Source organism: Corvus hawaiiensis, chromosome 5, assembly GCF_020740725.1.
Source record: "Corvus hawaiiensis isolate bCorHaw1 chromosome 5, bCorHaw1.pri.cur, whole genome shotgun sequence".
In the NCBI taxonomy this organism is placed as follows: Eukaryota; Metazoa; Chordata; class Aves; order Passeriformes; family Corvidae; genus Corvus; species Corvus hawaiiensis.
In genome coordinates this window covers 41,747,223-41,766,612 of record NC_063217.1, presented here as the reverse complement: position 1 = coordinate 41,766,612, position 19,390 = coordinate 41,747,223, and the positions used below count along the sequence as shown (strand labels likewise).

Genomic DNA, 19,390 nt, shown 5'->3' with positions numbered 1-19,390 from the left:
GCAATCAATACATGCGCCAGCACAAAGAATTACCTACCTAAAACTTGAATTTCAATGGCTCCATGTCCTTCGGTGACACACATGGAAACTCCAAAGAGTAAGATCTGAGGAGAATATCCCAAATTGAGAACTTTATTGGGGGCATTTTAGTTAAAAACGCTAATTTAGGCTAATTCATTATTTTGAAAAGAATTTCAGAAAACAACTCATCATTTGTGTCCCATCAGTAATTGTGATTATAATGCTGAAGGAAAATTAGTTTTGCACAAATTGATGGCATAATTTCATACCCTAGAGAAACCTGCTTGCAATCCCCACAGCTATGTTAAATCATGACATCTCATAAAAGTGATTGTATGGATTATCTCACTATGGTAAGGAACATACTTTTGATCTGCTTTTACATACTTTAGGTTACTTTGCATTTAAGTATATTTAGGTCTTGAAAGCATGCTAGGCATCTCTAGCTGTGATGTAAATGAAACAAAAACCAAGACAAGCATGAAAATTAGCAAAGGTAAGTCTTAGGAGGAAGCATTACTGAAGTATTGCTGTCAGACCATAATAATGGTGCCATAAATCTCCCATTCATTTCTTGTGTATTTACATAGCTTCTGCAGATGGTCAACAGTGCACATCAGACCCCAACATTCATTCCAGTTGCTAAGTTTTGTGAGAATAAGAAAGCAGTTGTATGATTTAACATCAGGATGTCACATTTTACAAAGGTACTGAAGGCAAGACAATCTCAACAGACTGAATTTACTGTGAAATGAAATGAGGCAGCAATCTATAAACATAATTATTTTTATCTACGTATATATGCTCACATATATAAATGTATGTATACTTTCACACATGCACACTGTATCCAGTTAACTTCTGATCTCCAGTTTGACTACCTAATAAGCCAATTGGCCTAGTTCTTCCATAATTTCTCCGTTTCTTTAAAAAGCCTTCATGGTTTGTTTTAGAGATCTTAAGAGACAATTTGTTACCTTACAGACTGATCCCATTAACTTGCAAATAGTCTTGGCTCACAGGATTATGAGATCTGCAGAATAACCACTCATATTTCTAACTCTTTTACGTGAGTGTTTGCATATGATTGTTAATTTTATTAGATTAGTTATTAGTTTTCCCCTCTTTATCCAAGCCTGCTTTGCTTCTTGCTCTTAAGCAGATTAACGGCTACACAGAAGCTAATAACTGAAAGCAGGGATGAGCTATTTGTGTCTGATTGAATTTGGGTAGTAAAATACAATTATGACAAGAGGGTCAAGATAACCTGGCTGAAGGCAAAGGGACATTTTGCATCAGAAAAAACCCTCTCGTTTCTAGCAATGGAATTAAATATCAACACTTTTTTTTAAAGCTTAAAAGAACTGCAAGAAATGCCAAAGTTTGAGTTTGTTGTCTTAACAATTGTAGTTACTAATGAAATGATAAGATACCAAGGAAGCAAAGAAAGAATTGAGACAGTAAGCAAAAATAATTCCTGAACACAAGCAGATGACACAAGAACCTTGTAAAAGGAATCGTAGTTTTAAAGCTTAGACAACAGTGTTATGACTGGAGTTAAAATTGCAAGCTGAGTATCCAGAATCAGGATGAGATACAAGAATGCTCCATTAATTTGCTCCGTTTAGGAAAAGGAAATCTTACTTGTAGCTGCTCCTTAGTTGCCTTTTTTGTAAAACTCATGTGTGATAAATCCCTTGAAGTACTCAAGATTGAGTCTCTCATGTAAAAAAAATAAGGCAGTTGATAGTTACTAATAACGAAGTAGTAGCTATTGGAAAAAGAGGGCAATGACAAATTAGCTGACCGGGAATGACAAATTGTTTAGAATCAAATAAAACAATTTATATACTCTTTTGATCATAAAATGCTAATGACTGGAAAATATTAGGTTGTTCACAGATAATTAGATGCAACTAAGAACCAACTGTGCTCTAATGGTCCTTAAGTGGATAGCTAGTACAAATTAGAAGAGTGCAAGTCATTAAGAGGAAGTAAAGAAATCTTCCAAGTCCCCACCTGTAACTTTTTAACATGGCATGCCAAGCTGGAAAAGATTATAGAAACATGCAAAGAGAAGGTAGAAGTGCTATTCCAAAGACTGAAATACTTCCTCCTAACCTAATATTTTTTCTTTTATTTTTGTCTAATTGGTTTCCATAACTACAGACAAAGAAATCTGACTCTAGGCTGCAATCCCATACTCCTCATCCTTCAGCAAAACCAATGCAGTATTTACCTTCTTTGTAAGTAGCTGGGATCAAACCTTTGCAAGTAAATCCCGAAAATGGTAATCACTAAGCTGTGAGCACAATTAACTGTCAGGGCAGTCTCAGTTTTCATGTTTAACAGGTCAGCAAAGAACTGTATTTAGTCAGAATATTATTCATCTGCTGGGGCAATGCATGGAAGTAAGTGGTTGTCTCGGGCTCCTAGTTGACATTGACTGCTGTCCTGAAAATTTATCATGGCCCACAGGTGATATTTTTAGATCAGCTCACAATTATGGTCCAATTGTACTCATGACCCTTAAAACAAAACTGGCAAGACAGGTCAACTACCTGTTTCTCCATTCACATGCTACCGTATGGTCACTGAGTTTTCTTCTGAAAATTTAGTCCTCTAAATCACTTTTCTTTTTTTTAAATATTGATTTGGCATACTATTTGGGGTTTAATTCAATTAACTGCCCCAGTCCGTGAGCAAATTCACAATGGAACTAGAGGACACAAATCTTACACAGACTACCCATGAATGCTGGGCCAAACACGAGCTGGGTTACTACAAACAGGACCCTTCCTCATGGAGACAACCAAGCGTGTGGGGTAAGGTGGAGGTTTGGTAAAGCCCCAGCACTCCTCCCTGATGTGATGGTAGAACACGGGGCTGGTAAGCACCCAGATCCAAGAGCTGGGAATATTCCGGCATTTCTCACTTCTGACATTGCTTCAGTGGCTCCTGTGAATAGTGTATGTCTGAGATGAAAGATGTCCTCTAGCAGAGAAGAGAGCAGCTAGTGAATCCTGCTGGCTGTCACTGAACCACACAACTGCTTTATTGATTGCATCAGAATAAGCTATCTTACTAGATGGAATGAGTCATTTATTCAACGTTCATAAAAGTTAAGCTGTTCTGAAGCTGCTTGTTTGGGAGATTTATCTTGTAATTAGTTTTCCTAGAGAAGATCTGCTTGGTCACTGAAGCAAAACTGATAACAGTATCTCTACACATCACTTTTGGACTTGCCTGTCTTGAGCTACCAAGTATACTGTATGCTTATTAGTCTTAATTAATACAGAGGGTAGCTTAGAGGTGAGAATATCTAATTTCCTCCAAATACTGCAACAAAGAAAGTACTGAATTAACACTATGAAATGTAATAAATCTGATACTCATGCAATGTGGTCAAGCAAAACAGTTCTTGGAAACTATATGAAATAAAAGAACTAGAAAGTTGCTATTTAAAGATGGGAGAAGTACTGTAAACAAGAATTCTTAGATAATGAAAAGAGGAGGAAAAGAACCCAATGTAAGAACAAGAGAAAGAGATGAGACACGTACAACAGTTATATTTGGAGCTGGATGAGTAACACAAAGAGCTGAGATCTCCAGAGAGATGGCACAGAAAACACACATAGTAACTATGCTAGAAGAGATAAAGCAGATCAAAAATGTATACAGTGAAGCCTATGGACCATCCTGAAAAGTAGGAAAGTTTTGGGGACATAGGAATGGAAAGTGAGTTACAGCAAATGCTATCTTTCAGGAAATGGTAAGTAACTAATCAAAAAGATACTTCTTCCTAAGATAAAACACTGCAATTCAGGAAATGGGCATGATTGAAGACAATGTAATTACTAACTATTTGTAATCTGTGCCATTGCAAGTCAGGAGAACAGCCTCTCTGTAGACTTCCTAACATAGTCCAATTTTCTTCACATTTTGAAAACTTGAAAATGTGCGAATGTTGTAAATATACTTTGGCACATTAAAGCACTTGTGTGCAGAAGCAAGCTAGGTACTAGGTTGTACAACTAATGTAGAATGGTATTGTGTTACTCTCAGTGGTCAAGGGTTTCTCATTTTATATACTCTCGTGTTTTTATCCCAGTCCCTAAACATTTCCAATTAATGGGACAATGAACATAAACTTATAATTTGTAGACACAGAACAGTGTTGAACATACCTATAAATGATTCCCTATTTATCTTAGAACAATGTAATACACGGTTTTATACACATTTCACAAGGAGAAAAATTATTAACTGTTTGGCATTTATACCCTTAACTAATTAACAACACTGCATGTCTGCAACAAATTAGTCTTAAGATGTTATTTGATACCAATGAGAAAGAGAGGACTTAATGTAGCCTTCTAATTAACTTCTATAAATCTGTATGATACACCTTTATGCTTTGCTTTTAGACAAAGAAGTAAATTCCAGATGCTGATCTTAAAACTATACAATTTATGTTATATGGAATTGTGTCAGGAATATATCTAGTATTTTTGGGAATATAATTTTACTGAAACAGAAAATTGTATACGTGAATTGAGGTCCCTGATCTCTTCAAGAATAACTTAGTGTTAAGCATCCACAATGTAAACCTACAGACGACTTTAACTTTTTATCTTTTTTTGTTGGGGTTGTTCTCCTGGTAGACATAAAGCAAATTTTCGGTGTTGTTTACCATTCTCATTGCTATAGTTCATCAGCATGCCACAAAAGACAGTCAAGAGCTTCTCACTGGCTGGATCTGTTTTACTGCACAGTGACCTTAAATGGTCTACTACAATATGTGCACCACCTGCATGGTCAACTGCGTTCCTGCCCTCATCTGTAAAACAAAGAATTACATTAAAAAAAAAAATGAAACCAAACCCCACCGTCGAATCCCGAACGTAACAGTAATCATACAAAATGAAGCTTTTAAACAGAGTGAAGTTATTCCTCCAGTGTTGTCAAATTCGCCTAGAGAGATGATCGAGGGCCAGCTTTTAGTGCAACAGAGCTAGGAAAGTGAAAACACCTACAAAAAACCAGATTAACCACCTAGCACTAATACCTTTGTAAAGAAGTTCAGTGTTTGAGGCAGAGCTGCTGGAGCTGATAAATAATATTCTGAAGATACACTGAGTTTTGCCAGAGGGAGGTACTGAGCACTTGACATAGCCTAGCTCATATGCAGGTAAATTACTCTTGCTGTTATGCAGATCAAGAAATTGAAATACAGAAAATAAATTGCTTGGGTTACTTAAAAAGGGGAATAAAACAGACAAAGCAGACAGAGGTTCTAGTTCCGAGTGGCAACTGTTCATGCATGCACTCTGCCACACAGCATGTTCTCTGTACTTCTATAGCTGAAATTTAATACCACTATCAGATTCTTTCTGTATGCCTAAAAGAAAAACTTGCTCTGCATCTATAATAGACTACAACTTTCTGAAGGGTTGTAAATAATAGATCATAATCTTTGTATGGAACTCTTTCCATATAACAAATCAGATTTGACGCAACAGTGTAGGAATAAAGGAAAAATAAGCCTTCTATTACAGTAATCACCAATACTGCTTCCTTCCCCAGCAGGCAGTAAGCAATAGACAACAGTCAATAAACTAAATTCTGGGGCTTCCAAAAGGAGAGATTTCCATGTGAGCTACCACTGGACTCAGCTGGAAAATCTGGATGAAAACAAAAGCTTGGGGGGGCAAGGAGGAGGCAATCACTGAAGTTTTGCAATATAAACAACTCCAAACCCTCTCCTCCATTTTTAAAATTTTTTCCTCAAAGCAAATCTCCTCTTTTCTTTGTTATTCACCATTCCACCATCACTCCTCTCTCTCCCCATTGTATGTGGAGGTCAAGCTACCAAAGTTTTCGTCATTCTGCAACATATTCAGCATGAAACCCAAGGCTGTACACATTTATAATACGATCTTCCACTGTAAAGTGTTTCAGAGCTCTGCAAAAAGAAGCTTCTAAATCTTCCAATTCTTGTTAATACTATTTATGAACTATATATACCCCTTATACTATATATAAAAACCCAGGATTCTAATATTGCATATAGGGACTTTAGAAAATTTGTCGAATGGAGCTGAAGGAAGGGTAATTCTTGCCAGGTCTTAACTTAAAATTATTACCAAAGCAGCAAGAGTTTTGCAGAATAAATTCACTGCCACGACTGTTTCCACCTTGGACAGGATCAGGATATCAGAAAACTGTGTTTCGCTGCAGGCATGTCTATCTCATTTTGAAAAAGGAGAAACTGTGATCTAGTTAATAGTTAAATTCAAGGTAGGACTCTGTGCCAAGGAACAACTGTTAAAAAAAGGACAAATAGAAAAGAAATCACTCACATCCTTGATGTCATAACAAACATAGCTATAATGCTGAAACAAAAGGAAGTCCTACATCAAAATATAATAAAACAATATAATCAGGTGTTTAGACTCAGTGCTTGCATCTACCAAATCAGCAGAGAATAGAAAGTAATTTGGGTTGGAATATTCAAGCATTCTGCTTTATGTATCCTTTTCTGGTATTTTTTAATTAGAAAATTTATGCAAATACATGATTTTGTATTTGACTCACCTGTTCTTTGAGTCAAAACAGGTGTGCAAAATGAAACAATCACTGATTCTGGATCAGATGGACTGAATGTGGTTCTCAAATTTCTATAATGCAACTGAAATCAACAAACTAAGATGATAAATTCAGGTAAGAATCACATGTCAAGCTCAACCCTGTGTCCTGATGTTGATGAACAACATGTAAAATATGTAAGCAAAGAATAATATAAAGGTAGAGTTGGGTGATGGTTTGGAAGCAAGTGTTAAAACACTAAAAAAAAAAGTTACAAGCCAACTTCCTTACCTGGACAGAATTTGGCAGAACTCTACTGAAAATTACTGTGGGATGGTATTTTACAACAAATCTAAGTCATATATCCTTTAAATTCCCTTATCTCTAGTTTGTCAAAGAAGTTATATATTAAAAACTGCTGTATAGTCTCTCACTTCAAATACATGACAAACTCTTATCCACACAATGTTTTTGTTAGGTAAACAGATAACCAGCTTCTGCTGTACAGACAGAAAAAGTAAAAGCAGGAAGAATCAGAGACAAATCTCACTCCAAGAAATGTCTGTCTTTATGGTATACTCAAAAAGTTAGGTACAAAGGAACCTCAGGATCCCTCCCAAGAAGGCAGCAGGCTGTGAGTGCCAGCCTTTGACAGGACTACATAGGATGGCAGACTTGTAAAGGAGATGCCATAACTGAGTTTGTTACTCTCCCTCTTTCCCATGCTGGAGCTCACCCTGCATGGCTGCTTCTCTGCCCTAGGCAGCTGAGTGAAGAACAGACCTGAGTGAATGTTATAATTAGGATCTGCTACTGCCTTCTTCACCCAAGAGGATTAACTCAGCTCATTAGTGCAGGGCCACAAAGAATCCTGTGCCAGATGTAGGAGGAAAACCCTGAAGGTCCTGCCTACCCACTGCCAGCACTGCTGTGACACTCCACTGCATCCCCAAGCAGAAAGTGTAGTCCTGACTCAGAATGCTTGATGTGCGTTTCACCAACTCGCTTCTCACTACTCCTCTGTCACTAAGGAACAGATTTTGCACACAAGAATACTCATCAAACTCCAAATCATTTACAGTCAAAACAAGCCCACAGCATGTTGCTGCGTCTTGTTCTCAATCCAACTATTACCTTGCAGTTCAGCAGCTCTATGAACTCCCACATTTAGCATGCTTCCAAGCCTCCCAGAAGCTGTGTTCAATTATTTTTCCTGTGACCTTTTTAAATACACATTTGCTATTCCTAAGAGAACAATGATTGAACAGTTTAATGAGAGCATTCACATTTCTGCTTCAAAATGCTTCACTGCAGCTCACAAAGGGCAATGCTGTTGTATAGCTTTTTTAAAGTACATGTAATACTGTCTAAAGATGCCAGAATGATAACCCAAGAAACCAGGAGGATTTTTTCCCTGTAAAATGTACAGTAAGATTTACTACAGAGTGAGTTATTACTTCCACAGTGTTCTTTAGCCCAATTCAACACAACTGTCTCTAAGAATTAGGACAGTCCCTTTTTCTATACTGAGTTGCTCAAAGGAGTTTCATGCAAAAAAAGGGTTTTAAGTGGATTGTCAAATTACTGTGACTGTTCACATTCCCTCTATGAATAGGTTTGTCATATCTTCCTGTTGCTCAATCATGCCCAAAGTCAACAACCAAACTTTTTTTAGTGTGCGTGATTGTTAGATGTTTACAATGTAGCACTTAGAGTAGTTTCAGTTTGCTTTTCCCAAGCCATTTGCATCAGTTTCCCTTGAGTTTTTGTCCCTAATTCTCCAAGTCCTAAAACAAATCACTAAGTCACAAAATGCTAACAAGAAAAAAATCTAAATTGGGAAAAAAGGGCTGTGCCATAGTAGAAGGAGATATTGGAAAATATGTAGGCTTTAAAAATACACCAATTTCTCAGTAATTTCAGATAATCTGCTAGAAAACAATTTGATGGCATTTCTTAAAAATAATCTTTTGGGCTTTAAGTATCAGATTTATACTTTGAAATGTTCTGGTTTTGTCTTGCAACTGGAAACCTGAATTATCCTTTCCCCAATTCATGTCCTGCCAAAGTTTATTGGTGTAAATAGTTGCATTGATATAAATGGTGCAAGTCAGGGAGGGAAAGGAAGATCTGCATTATCAAGGTCCCTCATTTGCATAAACCAAATTGCCAAGACAGCAAATTTGGGTGACATGGGAAAAATATAGTATTTATTTTAAAATTCTTTTTACTTGTGTAATGATCAAATCATTTAAGTGACATACTGTCATTTTACTTTAATTACTTCATCTTTATTGCATTTGGCTACAATACTGCATTTTTTGACCAAATATTGCTTAGATTAGACCAGTGCTTTACAGATAACTCTTTCTTGTTTATCTTAGTTAAAAAAGATGAACTCATTTACATTAGCCCAAGTTGGGGGGTGAGGCTTTTCTGTCTACATGTTCTATTTCTATTTTCCCCTGTTTTTTTAATTAGGTCTTCTTCGGAAGACTTTTGTGGTGAGGCACTCATTTGCTCCTGCTGCTTATTTTTTCACCTGAAACCATAATCATCTGTGATAGCAAACCGGCTTCTGCAACGAAATTATGATGTGACAGAATATTACCAACATGTGTAAGGAAAAAACTGCAGGAGTAGAACTCCAAAGGAAAAAACATCCTGGTCACATGTGGAAAAAATAGAGAAAATATTCAAAAACAATGGCAAACCCTGAGCTAGTGTAAATGACATTATCTATGTAGACACTAGGAAAAACACTGCCACTTACATAAACTGGGAGTTTACCTTTTTTTTTCCTGTCTGAACACTGTAAGATTAAAACTTTTTATTAAATGCTGTCATTCAGTTTTAACACTTGACTCTACTTTTTATCCTGGTTAGTGTAGGCTTTTTAGTCACTGCCCCGTCAGCTCTCTGACTGAATGACTACAGACTACAACCCTGTTACACAGCACATGGTAGCATTTAATTAATTTTATTTTTCAAGGAAAGTAAGCTTCATGTGATTATACGACACTACTATTATTTGCTGCTTTTTCCATGTCTTCTGTGCACTTGTCTAAAAGGGACATTACATAGCAATACTGTATTTTGAGATTCATGTTTTAATAATTTGAAAGAATTTTTGGGATTGCTCTATCTTGTACTGAAACTTCCCTTTCCTTTATTAATTCCCTGAGGAATTATAAGACTGATTACCAGAAGTACAGTTTTGTTTTATTTGCTTACTGATTAAAATCAATCAATATAACCTTAAAAGTTTTGCTTCATGAAGAAAAAAAACCAATCTTGAATTAGTTATGCTTGCTTCAGAGATAAAGAGAATTGTCCTGTAGCCAGTTCATCTTAAAATGCTGGCAGCTATCCTTAGCCCAAAGGGTAAGCATTGAGGATACTGTTTCATAAGTTATTCCTTTAGAATAATTGCTAGAATGATAAACATGTGAACAGTAAAGTAGAAACACTAGCACAACATTGTCTTTTAATACAGCCCCTTCAAGGACTGAAAATAGGTAGAGTTGATCTTTTTGGATAAAATTGTTGCCAGCAATTTTTTTGGCTAATGACAACTGCTGCAGCAGTGTACTTGGCCCTCTTATGCAACTAGTTTATTCTAACAAACAAATACAATTCTTAAATGTATCCAAATAAAGATCTAGGGACGTTTTTGGTAGACTCTTCATAACACGTTCAATGTGTGGACCACAGGATATCAATGCCAACAAGCCCTAATCTCTTTCATGATTTCTTTTGTCTACAGAGTCAGGAGCTTGGCAGAACATTTGAAGGGGAAGGTAAAGTGTGCCAGTATTGTAATTTCCCTAATGCTATGCTGAGGCAGCAGTCAAATGTAAGCTGGATTCAAGACCACCATTTAATTTCAATAAAATTTGCTTATTTGTCATATTCCTCTTATGTCAGATAAATACAAGAAAAAACATGTGTTTCTGATTTCAGACAAAAGAACAGTGATGAATTTACTGCTCAAGACTTCAATAATTCACTTCCAGTCAAATGCTACTAGTGGATCTGAGATTCCAATAGAGCAGCAACAATGTTTTTATCAGCAACAAGACATACAATACTACCAGACTCAGTATTGGCAAGTCATTTGTTCTGGATTCCAAGGATACTTCAGTGTGTAATTAAAATGTAGTAATTACTGTTACCGAATTCTATTTGAACTTAAAGAAGCCAACTAGAAAGAGAATGTTCTACTTAGATATACTAAAGTCAGGTAAAGGTCCTCAAAGCTGAATGTAGCACTTCCCTTTGCCTTCCTTTTCATATGCAATATGCTTACAGCAGACTCTTCTCTTGATTTTGTAACGCTGTGAAACTCCTTAGCAATTCCATTGCAGTCAAACAAATTACTCTAGTAATGAGAGCGTAAGTCAGAGCTGAAGCCAGCTTAGTATTTCATACAGCATGAAATAAATCATGGAAGCCAATTATATGGTAAAACAGCAGCCAATTTTTCTACACTGGTAAATAGGCATTTATAGCATCTCATGCTATTAACAGAACAGACCTGCACACCACAATTAATTTAGAATTCCTACTCCCAGGCCTGCAGTGCAATGTTGTCTCAGCTTCAAACTCTCCAAAAAGAAGAAGGGTGCGAAGTGAGCATGGCATGGTCACAGTCTGGTGCAGAACAGGGGTGTGCTGCTGGCTGCTGCTCAAAGGAGTTTGGCAAGAGGCTGAGCCTGGTACTGTGTGACAGTGATGCTGCTATCTGAAGGAGCCTGAATGAGCTGTGGGTCTCCACCAAAGCAGCCAGAGGAGCAGTCTCAGAAAGTGTGAAACTCATGGGGATTTGGAGTAGGCTGGGAAAAGCCCAAGAAGGAAAAAGTAAAACAGAACCAAAAGAATTCACCATAAAGCGTATTTGTGGATTCTACTAGGGTACTTTTCTTTCTCTACTAGAAAAAGAAAGAAAATTATTCCAAGAATTGAAAAAGTAGTAAGTGGACCTGGGATCTAGGAACAGCTGAGGCAAGTCCTGGGTTTGGAGTCAGTGCTACTTATCCCTAATAATGAAGCCTAGGAGGAGCCTAGCCTGAGAATGAGAATTCATGAGTTTTGCATCACCTCTCAAATGGCTTTTTTCTGATGCTCTAGAAAGATTTCCTCATCATTCTGATTCCATTTAGGCCAGCTGTAAAATAAGGAATTAGAATAATATTGTTTAACAGCTTCCTAAGAACATTGATGATTAATTGCTAGTAAGAACTCAATATTACTGAGGAAGTATATGTTGGAATACATGCACTCTAGTTTCTAGCTGATGCAATACTTGTGTGCAGAGCCTTGGAAAAAAACCTGCACTATTCAAGGACTTCTAAACTAAAAATGCTATGGTTTTCTAAGACTGTGACATGCCTCAGAGAGGACAGATCTAAAGGTAAAACACTATTACTGTACCATCAAAACCTTGAATTTGAATTCTCTGCAAGCAAAACACTCAGTTTTCAAGCAACAATTTAAGGACTCTGGTCTTAATTCCATGGTACTTCTTGGGAAACAGCTTAGTAGGTGGCATTTGCATTTGGTAGGATCAAGTACAATGATAAGTGAAAAATTGTGGTAAGATGCTGCCTAGCTGCATGAATCAGGGTGACCTTCATAAAAAGGATTAGCCAGTAGTGTGCCATTATCAACAGCAGTTGTGTTCTAGGATTCTGCTGGTTTTCCATATGGTAATGAAAAAGGTTATGCCATTTTTTGAAGAAAACTGAATTTGACTTCTTTCCAGTATGGTTTAAGTGTCTGATTTTCTCCTGTAGATCCTGAAAATAATCCTGTCTCCTGAGAGAACGTAACTGTACAACTGAGCAGTTTCTTTCTTTTTACTTAGCCTTTCTTAGAAGATCCCTGCAAGAGATCTGTACATTCTTATAAGACAGGCAGCTGAGTTTACAGAATTTATAGCATGTATAAGATCTTTTTAACAAAAAGTGATAAAATGTACATGTTCTGAAGTGGAGGCTGAGATGAAGAGGGATCTGGTTTTATGTGAAAGGCCACATAGCTGAAATTCAGCTAGGAGTCTTGCCATCAATACAAGTAAGTGTGCATAGATAACAAAGAATGTACAGCTTGGGAAATGAGAAAAGGACCCAATAAATCTCCTGCTGAGAACAGCAGATAAGCAGCTGTCAGAGGAGAGCCATTATAGAATGAGCTGGCATTTCTAGCTTCTTTCCAACTCTGTAAGATATTTATATACCAAGTATGGTTGCTAAGAACGTGTACCCAAGCTGGTGGTTTCATGAAGAAACAGGGATGTGGTACAAAAAGAACTAACTTCTGGATTCCCCAAGGAGGTCTCTAAGCACTACCATTAATATGTATATTATGGAGGGGCAGAATGGGAAATTTTTAACTTCCATTACAAGATATATGGAGAGTTTACCTCCCTTTGCTAGCTTTCAGAATATGTGAATGCTCTAAACAGCAAGAAGGAATTATTTTCTAATGGATAAGAGCCTAATCTAATCCCAACTGAAGTCAATCAGAATGACTCCCTCTAGTTTGTACGGCTACTGAATCAGGCTCTAAATATCCCAGCCTTTTACTTCCTCTTAGAATTATCACTTTCATAGCATAACTATGGCAGCCTCCATCATGTGCACAATGCTTTATAAAAACACAGGAAAGTACTTTGGCCACCAGAACTGAAGTATCTAACAAGTCACCTGTGGAAAGATCACTGAGATTAATATAGCGTGTGCATCACAAACTTCAAGATAAAAAATATTGTGAGGCTATTATTAGCTAAGAAAATAATACTAATTTAATATAGCATCATCTTCCATTGAAATACTTGATAAAATTTATTTGGTTGGTGTGATCTTTCATCTAGACAAACTGCACTGGTATGGGGGGCTGTCAGAGTAGGACAGAGACCTGGCTACAGACAGGTTTTGTCTTTCTCCCACATTGTCTTGTTGGTCTTGCAAGAAAGTAGGCCTAAGTTGAAAATTGTAGCCTCAGTCTCCCTGTCCCCCATGCACTTGATCAGCCACATGAGTCAAGTCATCAGACTCTTCCCAGTCTACTGTGAAAAAAGCCACCATACAGAGCCGAGGGGCGTACTAATCACCAGGGTGTTCATTATGTGATCATGAGGTGCAATATGGATAATGCTTTTCTTTAACTTAATACCCCAATGGCCAGAGCTGATGGCAGCAAACAATTCTTAGGCTTTATCTACAGCAGAATTAGCCATTCTGCACTGAAGTAAGACACTGCTTTTTGATGCAAAAACCATATTAAACATAACCTTTTCCAAACAACGGAGATGAGATCTTTATGCTGCATGTGGAGCCAAGGTGTAGGGAGAACTCAGAAGTATCCCTTATTTGTAATGTCTGTACCTCTGTAATATCCCTTAATGAACAAACTTATTAAAGAAACAGCACTGGGGAGAACAACAGGAGGGGATGGACAGACAGACAGTAGAAAGGTACCTTGAGTTTAACTCATGGCTAAAGAGTGGTGAAGCAGCTGGGATAGCTGTTATGCCCTGACTGGAAAATGCCTAAGTATTTAGCTTTGATTATAAGCAAAACCACATAACTGGTGGTTAAAAGGAAAGAATGGGCTAGGAGCTTTGCATCTAATAATATAGTTCTGATAAAATTCTGCCATGAGTGAGGCTGAGGACTCTGTTGTCTGGGGATTCGGAAGTACAAGCAGCTGTACTTGGTACAGGCTGTAGATACAGTGGGGGAGAAAGCAGGAGGGAGAAGAGGAGATACCATGTCTCCATTTCTTTACTTTGCACTTTCTGCTTTGATGAAAATTTGGGGGCTGAGGTGCATGTGCATGGATAAAGCATGTAGAACAATTACAGGCTGTACAGGAACACGCAGTAATATATCTGTTCTTAAACTGTAGGGCTGCACTGAACAGTCTGCATCCAGTTGCTTCTGACAGTCTACAATTCATTACTTCTGGCTTAAAATCTTTTTATCAGCCTCAATTGTTTCTTTCATCTCTACATACAAGAGGAAGGCTGGGAGACCAAAAGCCTCATCAGTACTAACAAAGCTTCCTTCAAGTCTGCTCTGCAATTATATTTGCCTGTATTCTTGATGTTCAGAGATTCACATAACACAAATTTCTTCAAAACAAATACTTCAAAAAGGATGCTCTCAAGGCTGCTTGGTATAAGTATGACCTAGTTTTTCCCCTTTAACTGTTTATGTAATGCATTTAATTCTCTGTATTTTCTTCCATGCTCAAATAGGTGATTAAGTAGTGTTTTAGAGGGCTAGCACTGATGAGCACCCAGACAATAACATGTCTACCTCAAACTTAACAGACAAGAAAAACTGTCAGTAAGTCAACAGGTTTTCATCTCTTGTTTTCTGTGAGGAAATGAACCTGTTCAGTGAGGTCTTTGGCCAGGTGCAATTCCTCTTTTATCTCATGGAAGGTACTAAACCTCTTTCAGCACAGGGACTTAGTAATGAATTACCTTTCCATAGCAGCTGTGTTCCAGGAGTAGCCACTCCTGAACTTAGGTGGAAATGGTCTTGCCTTCATGTAGCAACTCTGGGATCTGTGAACACTGAGGAACCACTGCCATCTTCCTTTAATTTGGAAAAACAATTCAGGCAATCCTTCTCTTCAAGGCCAGTTTTAAGGGGCTTTCCCTGCAGAAGCAGCTGTTTGTCCCACAACTTTCATCCTGCACCATGCTAGCTTCTCTCAGAAATAGATACCTGATTAACTCATTTTGGCACAAGCTGTCACTAAACGAAGTGATGAACGCTTGCTGGGATGAAATATAGGACAATTGGGGCCTTCAATAAATAGAAATGTTGCTATGAGCCATCCAATATGGGCTTTAATGCATGGTCTCAGCCTAACACTGATTTAGAATTTAAAGATATTCCTCATTGCTGCATGTTATAGTTACATGGGCAGTAGAAGTACAAAAAAAGCTCATGTATATGGAAAAATATAGTTACTGATGTATTTCAAGTTCTTATACAAATCACAATTACCAGAAGGGTAACAGCTGCTTTTTTTTCAATTGAAAAGAAAAACTACTATCGATATGAAACATTTTTAATTAGAACTACTGGCCTCCACATCTTGTCTTTGCTATACTTTATATCTCCTTGTTAGGGAAAACCAATAGAAAAAAATTGAAATATATCAAATTTTCTAGTAATAATCATAGTGAAAGTATTTGTCCTAAATAAGAATTTAGGATAGAGTACTTAACTATTTAATAATTACACATTAACATAGAAAAATGTCGGATAGGGTGGCTGTGACAACAAAGCACTGTAAATAGCCTCTTCTACTCAAATCCAATATGCTAACCTTGATTTTTGCCACATTGTATTACACTTTACTTATTAATTTTATTCAAATACACAGGGAAGCTAGTGACTCTCCTCCCACAGGAGGACATGACACACAGAACACATCACTGCCCACTGTAGATTTTATCAGTGCCAGCTTTGCTCCACAGAAGGACAACACAAGGTGAGTAATACAGTTTTCTGTACAGGATAAATCCTGCACTGTAAAAGCCAGCAGTAGTCCACAAAACCTCACACTACAAAACCATTTCTGTGTGTCCTTACCGTATTTCATAAAAAAATGTGGGATGAACAGCGACATGAACAGTTACAGAGATTTTACTTATATGAAATAAACCAGTGCACCTGAGTGCGACCTCGATCTCATACATAATCCTGAAACAGAATATAGTAAATAAATTATGTTATAGGAAGCTTAACAGCTGCTATTTGAAGTTTCCATGGGGAAGCAGCTGTTCAGTTGATTGGTCACCTTAAAGAAAATCCTAAATGAAAGAATTATACATTAACATCCTCAAGCAGTAGTTGTTTGTAACTGGAAATGCCAATATACGATTAACTTCCCTGAGGTCAAAGGCAAGGTAATTTAAAACAACATAAAATGTAAATTTCTTAACTCGGATGAGAAAAAGTAGCAAGGAGAAAGGCTACAGTCAGTATTCATACAGCAGAACTTTTGGTAAATGCAACATAGTATGCAGAAAAATTCTCGCTATATAAAATAAGGCATTAACTCTCAGGACAACAAAATGATTTTACAATTTCATCTCACTTCCCATCTGCAGACATCCATAGGCTTCTAATTCCTTCATGTGCATTAAAACATGTTCCTGGTGTCTCTGCTTCTGCACCATATTTATTGTGCACTGACTTTTTTCAAAATTTTAAAGTAAGAGATAATGAGGCTGCATTTTCAAAACACTGCAGCCGCTGGTTTGGTTTTGCAGATGACACAGGCATGCATGTAATCAGCACATGGAGTCCCAACTGCATTTCAAAACTCAATTGCTTCTCAGTGTAAAAATTCATTGTGCCCATAAAAAGCTAAAAAACCTCACCAACCTCCTCCCGCCACCACCCTTGACTACCAAAAATAATAATAGGTAATCCTGGAGCAATTGATTGGCCACATAAGAATTTTGAGAATCAGCAACATAACTCAGGCATCATTCCAGCCACATATGCAGCTCTGCACAGATTTTAGACTGGTTAGAATATGAATATTCCCTTCTGACTCTGTTCCCTTCCAACACATTCTGTTTAAGGAAAAATTAACTGTTCAGTGCCTCTGCATATGTAGCATCTGCTCCTTGAAAACCTAGTTCATTACGTTTGAGAAAACCCCTCAAAAAAACCAAGCCCAGGATCAGAAAGCCTTCCAATTCTTATATCCAACTGTATCACAATATTGAAGAGGTGTTTTATTCTTTCTGTCACAAAAGCATTATGCAAGTGTGATGTTCAATTTTCCCATACAATCAGAAGAATCGTGGGGTAAATAAAAACCGAGAAAAGAGGAAAATGACCCCCCAGGAGACAACAGACAGAACACCAAAACATTCCCTCCCTTCCACAGGAGCATGCACAAAATACAGCAGATTTCAACACTCACGGCTATCGTAGCATATATTGCCCAGGGCACGGCCTGTTTGAAGCAATACTTCCTGGTCTTTGCAGTTTAACAGCTGCACCAAGGGAGGGATCAACCCAGCATCCACACAGGGGTTCCGCATGAATTCTGCCAATAAAGCAAAGCCTATTAATGCAAGGCCAGCTATTTCCAGTTTCATCAATTCCAGCTACACTGGCCTGGCAACTGGGCCTTTTGTGTGCCTAAACACGTGCACAGACAAACAGTGTAAATTCTCATGCAAGTTTCTAGAGAATAAGCCCAAGTCAGGATTTGGGCTTAATTCTTTCCATTATTTGCTAATTTAGAAGGAATTAAGGGTATTTAATTGACTTCCATGGAAACTAATTTAACACAGTTCAGACTAACCATATTTTTAGCATCACAAAGAAGTGCTGAAAAGAACAGTGAATTCACAACAAATTCAACATAAACTAGAATTACTAAATAACACAAAAGATGACTTAAAACTAGTATTCTAGAGCAGCATTTTTTTTCTCTCTATTCCCTTAATTAGAGTTCTGGAAAAGCTTTTGCTTTAAAAGAATTTTTCAAAAATTAATTAAAGCTCAGTAACAGGCTTTTATTTGGAAGGTGAAGAAAGGAATGGAAAAAGAGAATGAGAAATACAAGAGTTTATGTGAACCCAAAGGCCTGTAGTTTTCCACAATCTAACACTGCCTACCATGGGAGGAAAGGTAGAGGATCCATCCACTGCAAGTTCTCTGCCCTTCCCTCCTGCTATGCCACAGAGAACCAAGGAATTATTTCACATCTGTGTAAGTCATAGAGAACTATCCTGGTGTTAGAGACATAAAGGGATGTTCTCCACAAGGAGATATAGCTAGGCAGGCATTGTGCTGTACATTTTAAAAAGCAGTTTTATAGAAGGAACCACCTGATACACCAGTGTTACTTTACAGTTTACTACAGAGCACCCTTTAGAGATGTAGTATTGTAAGGCAAATGGTCAGCATGTTTTTGATTTGTTCTGAACTACAAATTATCACAGACTCAGAGAGTGGGTAAGATTGGAAGGGACCGCAATGGCTCATCTGGTCCAACCTTCCTGCTTAAGCAATGTCATCCCAGAACACATGGCACAGGATTGCATCCAGATAGTTCTTGGATATCTGCAGTGAAAGAGACTCCACAACCCCTCTGGGCAATCTGTTGCAGTGCTCGGTCACCTGCACAGTAAAGAAGTTCTTCATACACTGGTAAGGGTCCCTCTCTGTTGTCTGCTCTCAAGGCTGAACAGGCCCAGCTCCCTCAGCCTTTCCTCGTAAGAGATGCTCCAGTCCCCTCATCGCTCTTGTGGCCTCTGCTGAACCTGCCCCAGGAGCTCCATGTCTCTCTTGTGCTGAGGAGCCCAGAACTGGACACAGTAATCAGGATGCAGCCTCAGCAGGGCTGAGTGGAGGGGCAAGTTATGTCACTTTCTGAACCTAAACAATATTGGATCTTTCAGAGTGAGTTTACCTTTGTGTTACTTAGTCATTTACGAGACAGAATGAACCAGTGTGTACAATCCCCCTAAAAACAGACAAGAAAATTTCTCTGATTCTGGATCAGCAGAACTCCTCATGGCAATAACTCAAAGACTTCATACAATGCTTGAAGTACAAATACATCTTCTTAAGTACTCCTGTTGTTGCACCTATTACAATGTTCTTTGATGTTTCAGTAGCTACAAAATCTAGTCTCTTTTGTATTTAATCCTGCAGTGTTGTTTTAGCTAAAGAATTGTCAGAGGTAAGCAATTCTCATGTGATGATAAACTCTGATACATCAACAA

The 19,390-nt window shown here is 37.7% G+C and overlaps 1 protein-coding gene and 1 long non-coding RNA gene across 9 annotated transcripts in view; one reads left to right on the top strand and one right to left on the bottom strand.

The window, feature by feature from the left end:
• RAP1GDS1 (Rap1 GTPase-GDP dissociation stimulator 1) overlaps positions 1-19,390 on the bottom strand; it is a 90,696-nt gene that overhangs the window by 21,272 nt on the left and 50,034 nt on the right. For 5 of the 6 annotated variants that reach the window (XM_048304541.1, XM_048304540.1, XM_048304542.1 and 2 more), the window contains 2 exons: positions 17,575-17,700; positions 4,715-4,861 (listed from right to left, as the gene is read on the bottom strand). In XM_048304541.1, coding sequence (XP_048160498.1) covers positions 4,715-4,861; positions 17,575-17,700 — 273 coding nt within the window. The remainder of the gene's footprint in view (positions 1-4,714; positions 4,862-17,574; positions 17,701-19,390) is intronic. The other variant, XM_048304543.1, reaches the window with a different exon arrangement.
• LOC125326368 lies at positions 4,802-11,475 on the top strand. 3 transcript variants are annotated; one of them, XR_007203786.1, is made up of 4 exons: positions 4,804-6,744; positions 9,091-9,228; positions 10,376-10,465; positions 10,573-11,475. It is a non-coding gene; the product is annotated as an uncharacterized LOC125326368 (long non-coding RNA). The 3 variants fall into 3 exon arrangements; XR_007203785.1 differs by lacking the exon at positions 10,573-11,475 and having other exon boundaries at positions 4,805-6,744; positions 10,376-10,480; XR_007203784.1 differs by lacking the exons at positions 10,376-10,465; positions 10,573-11,475 and having other exon boundaries at positions 4,802-6,744; positions 9,091-9,466.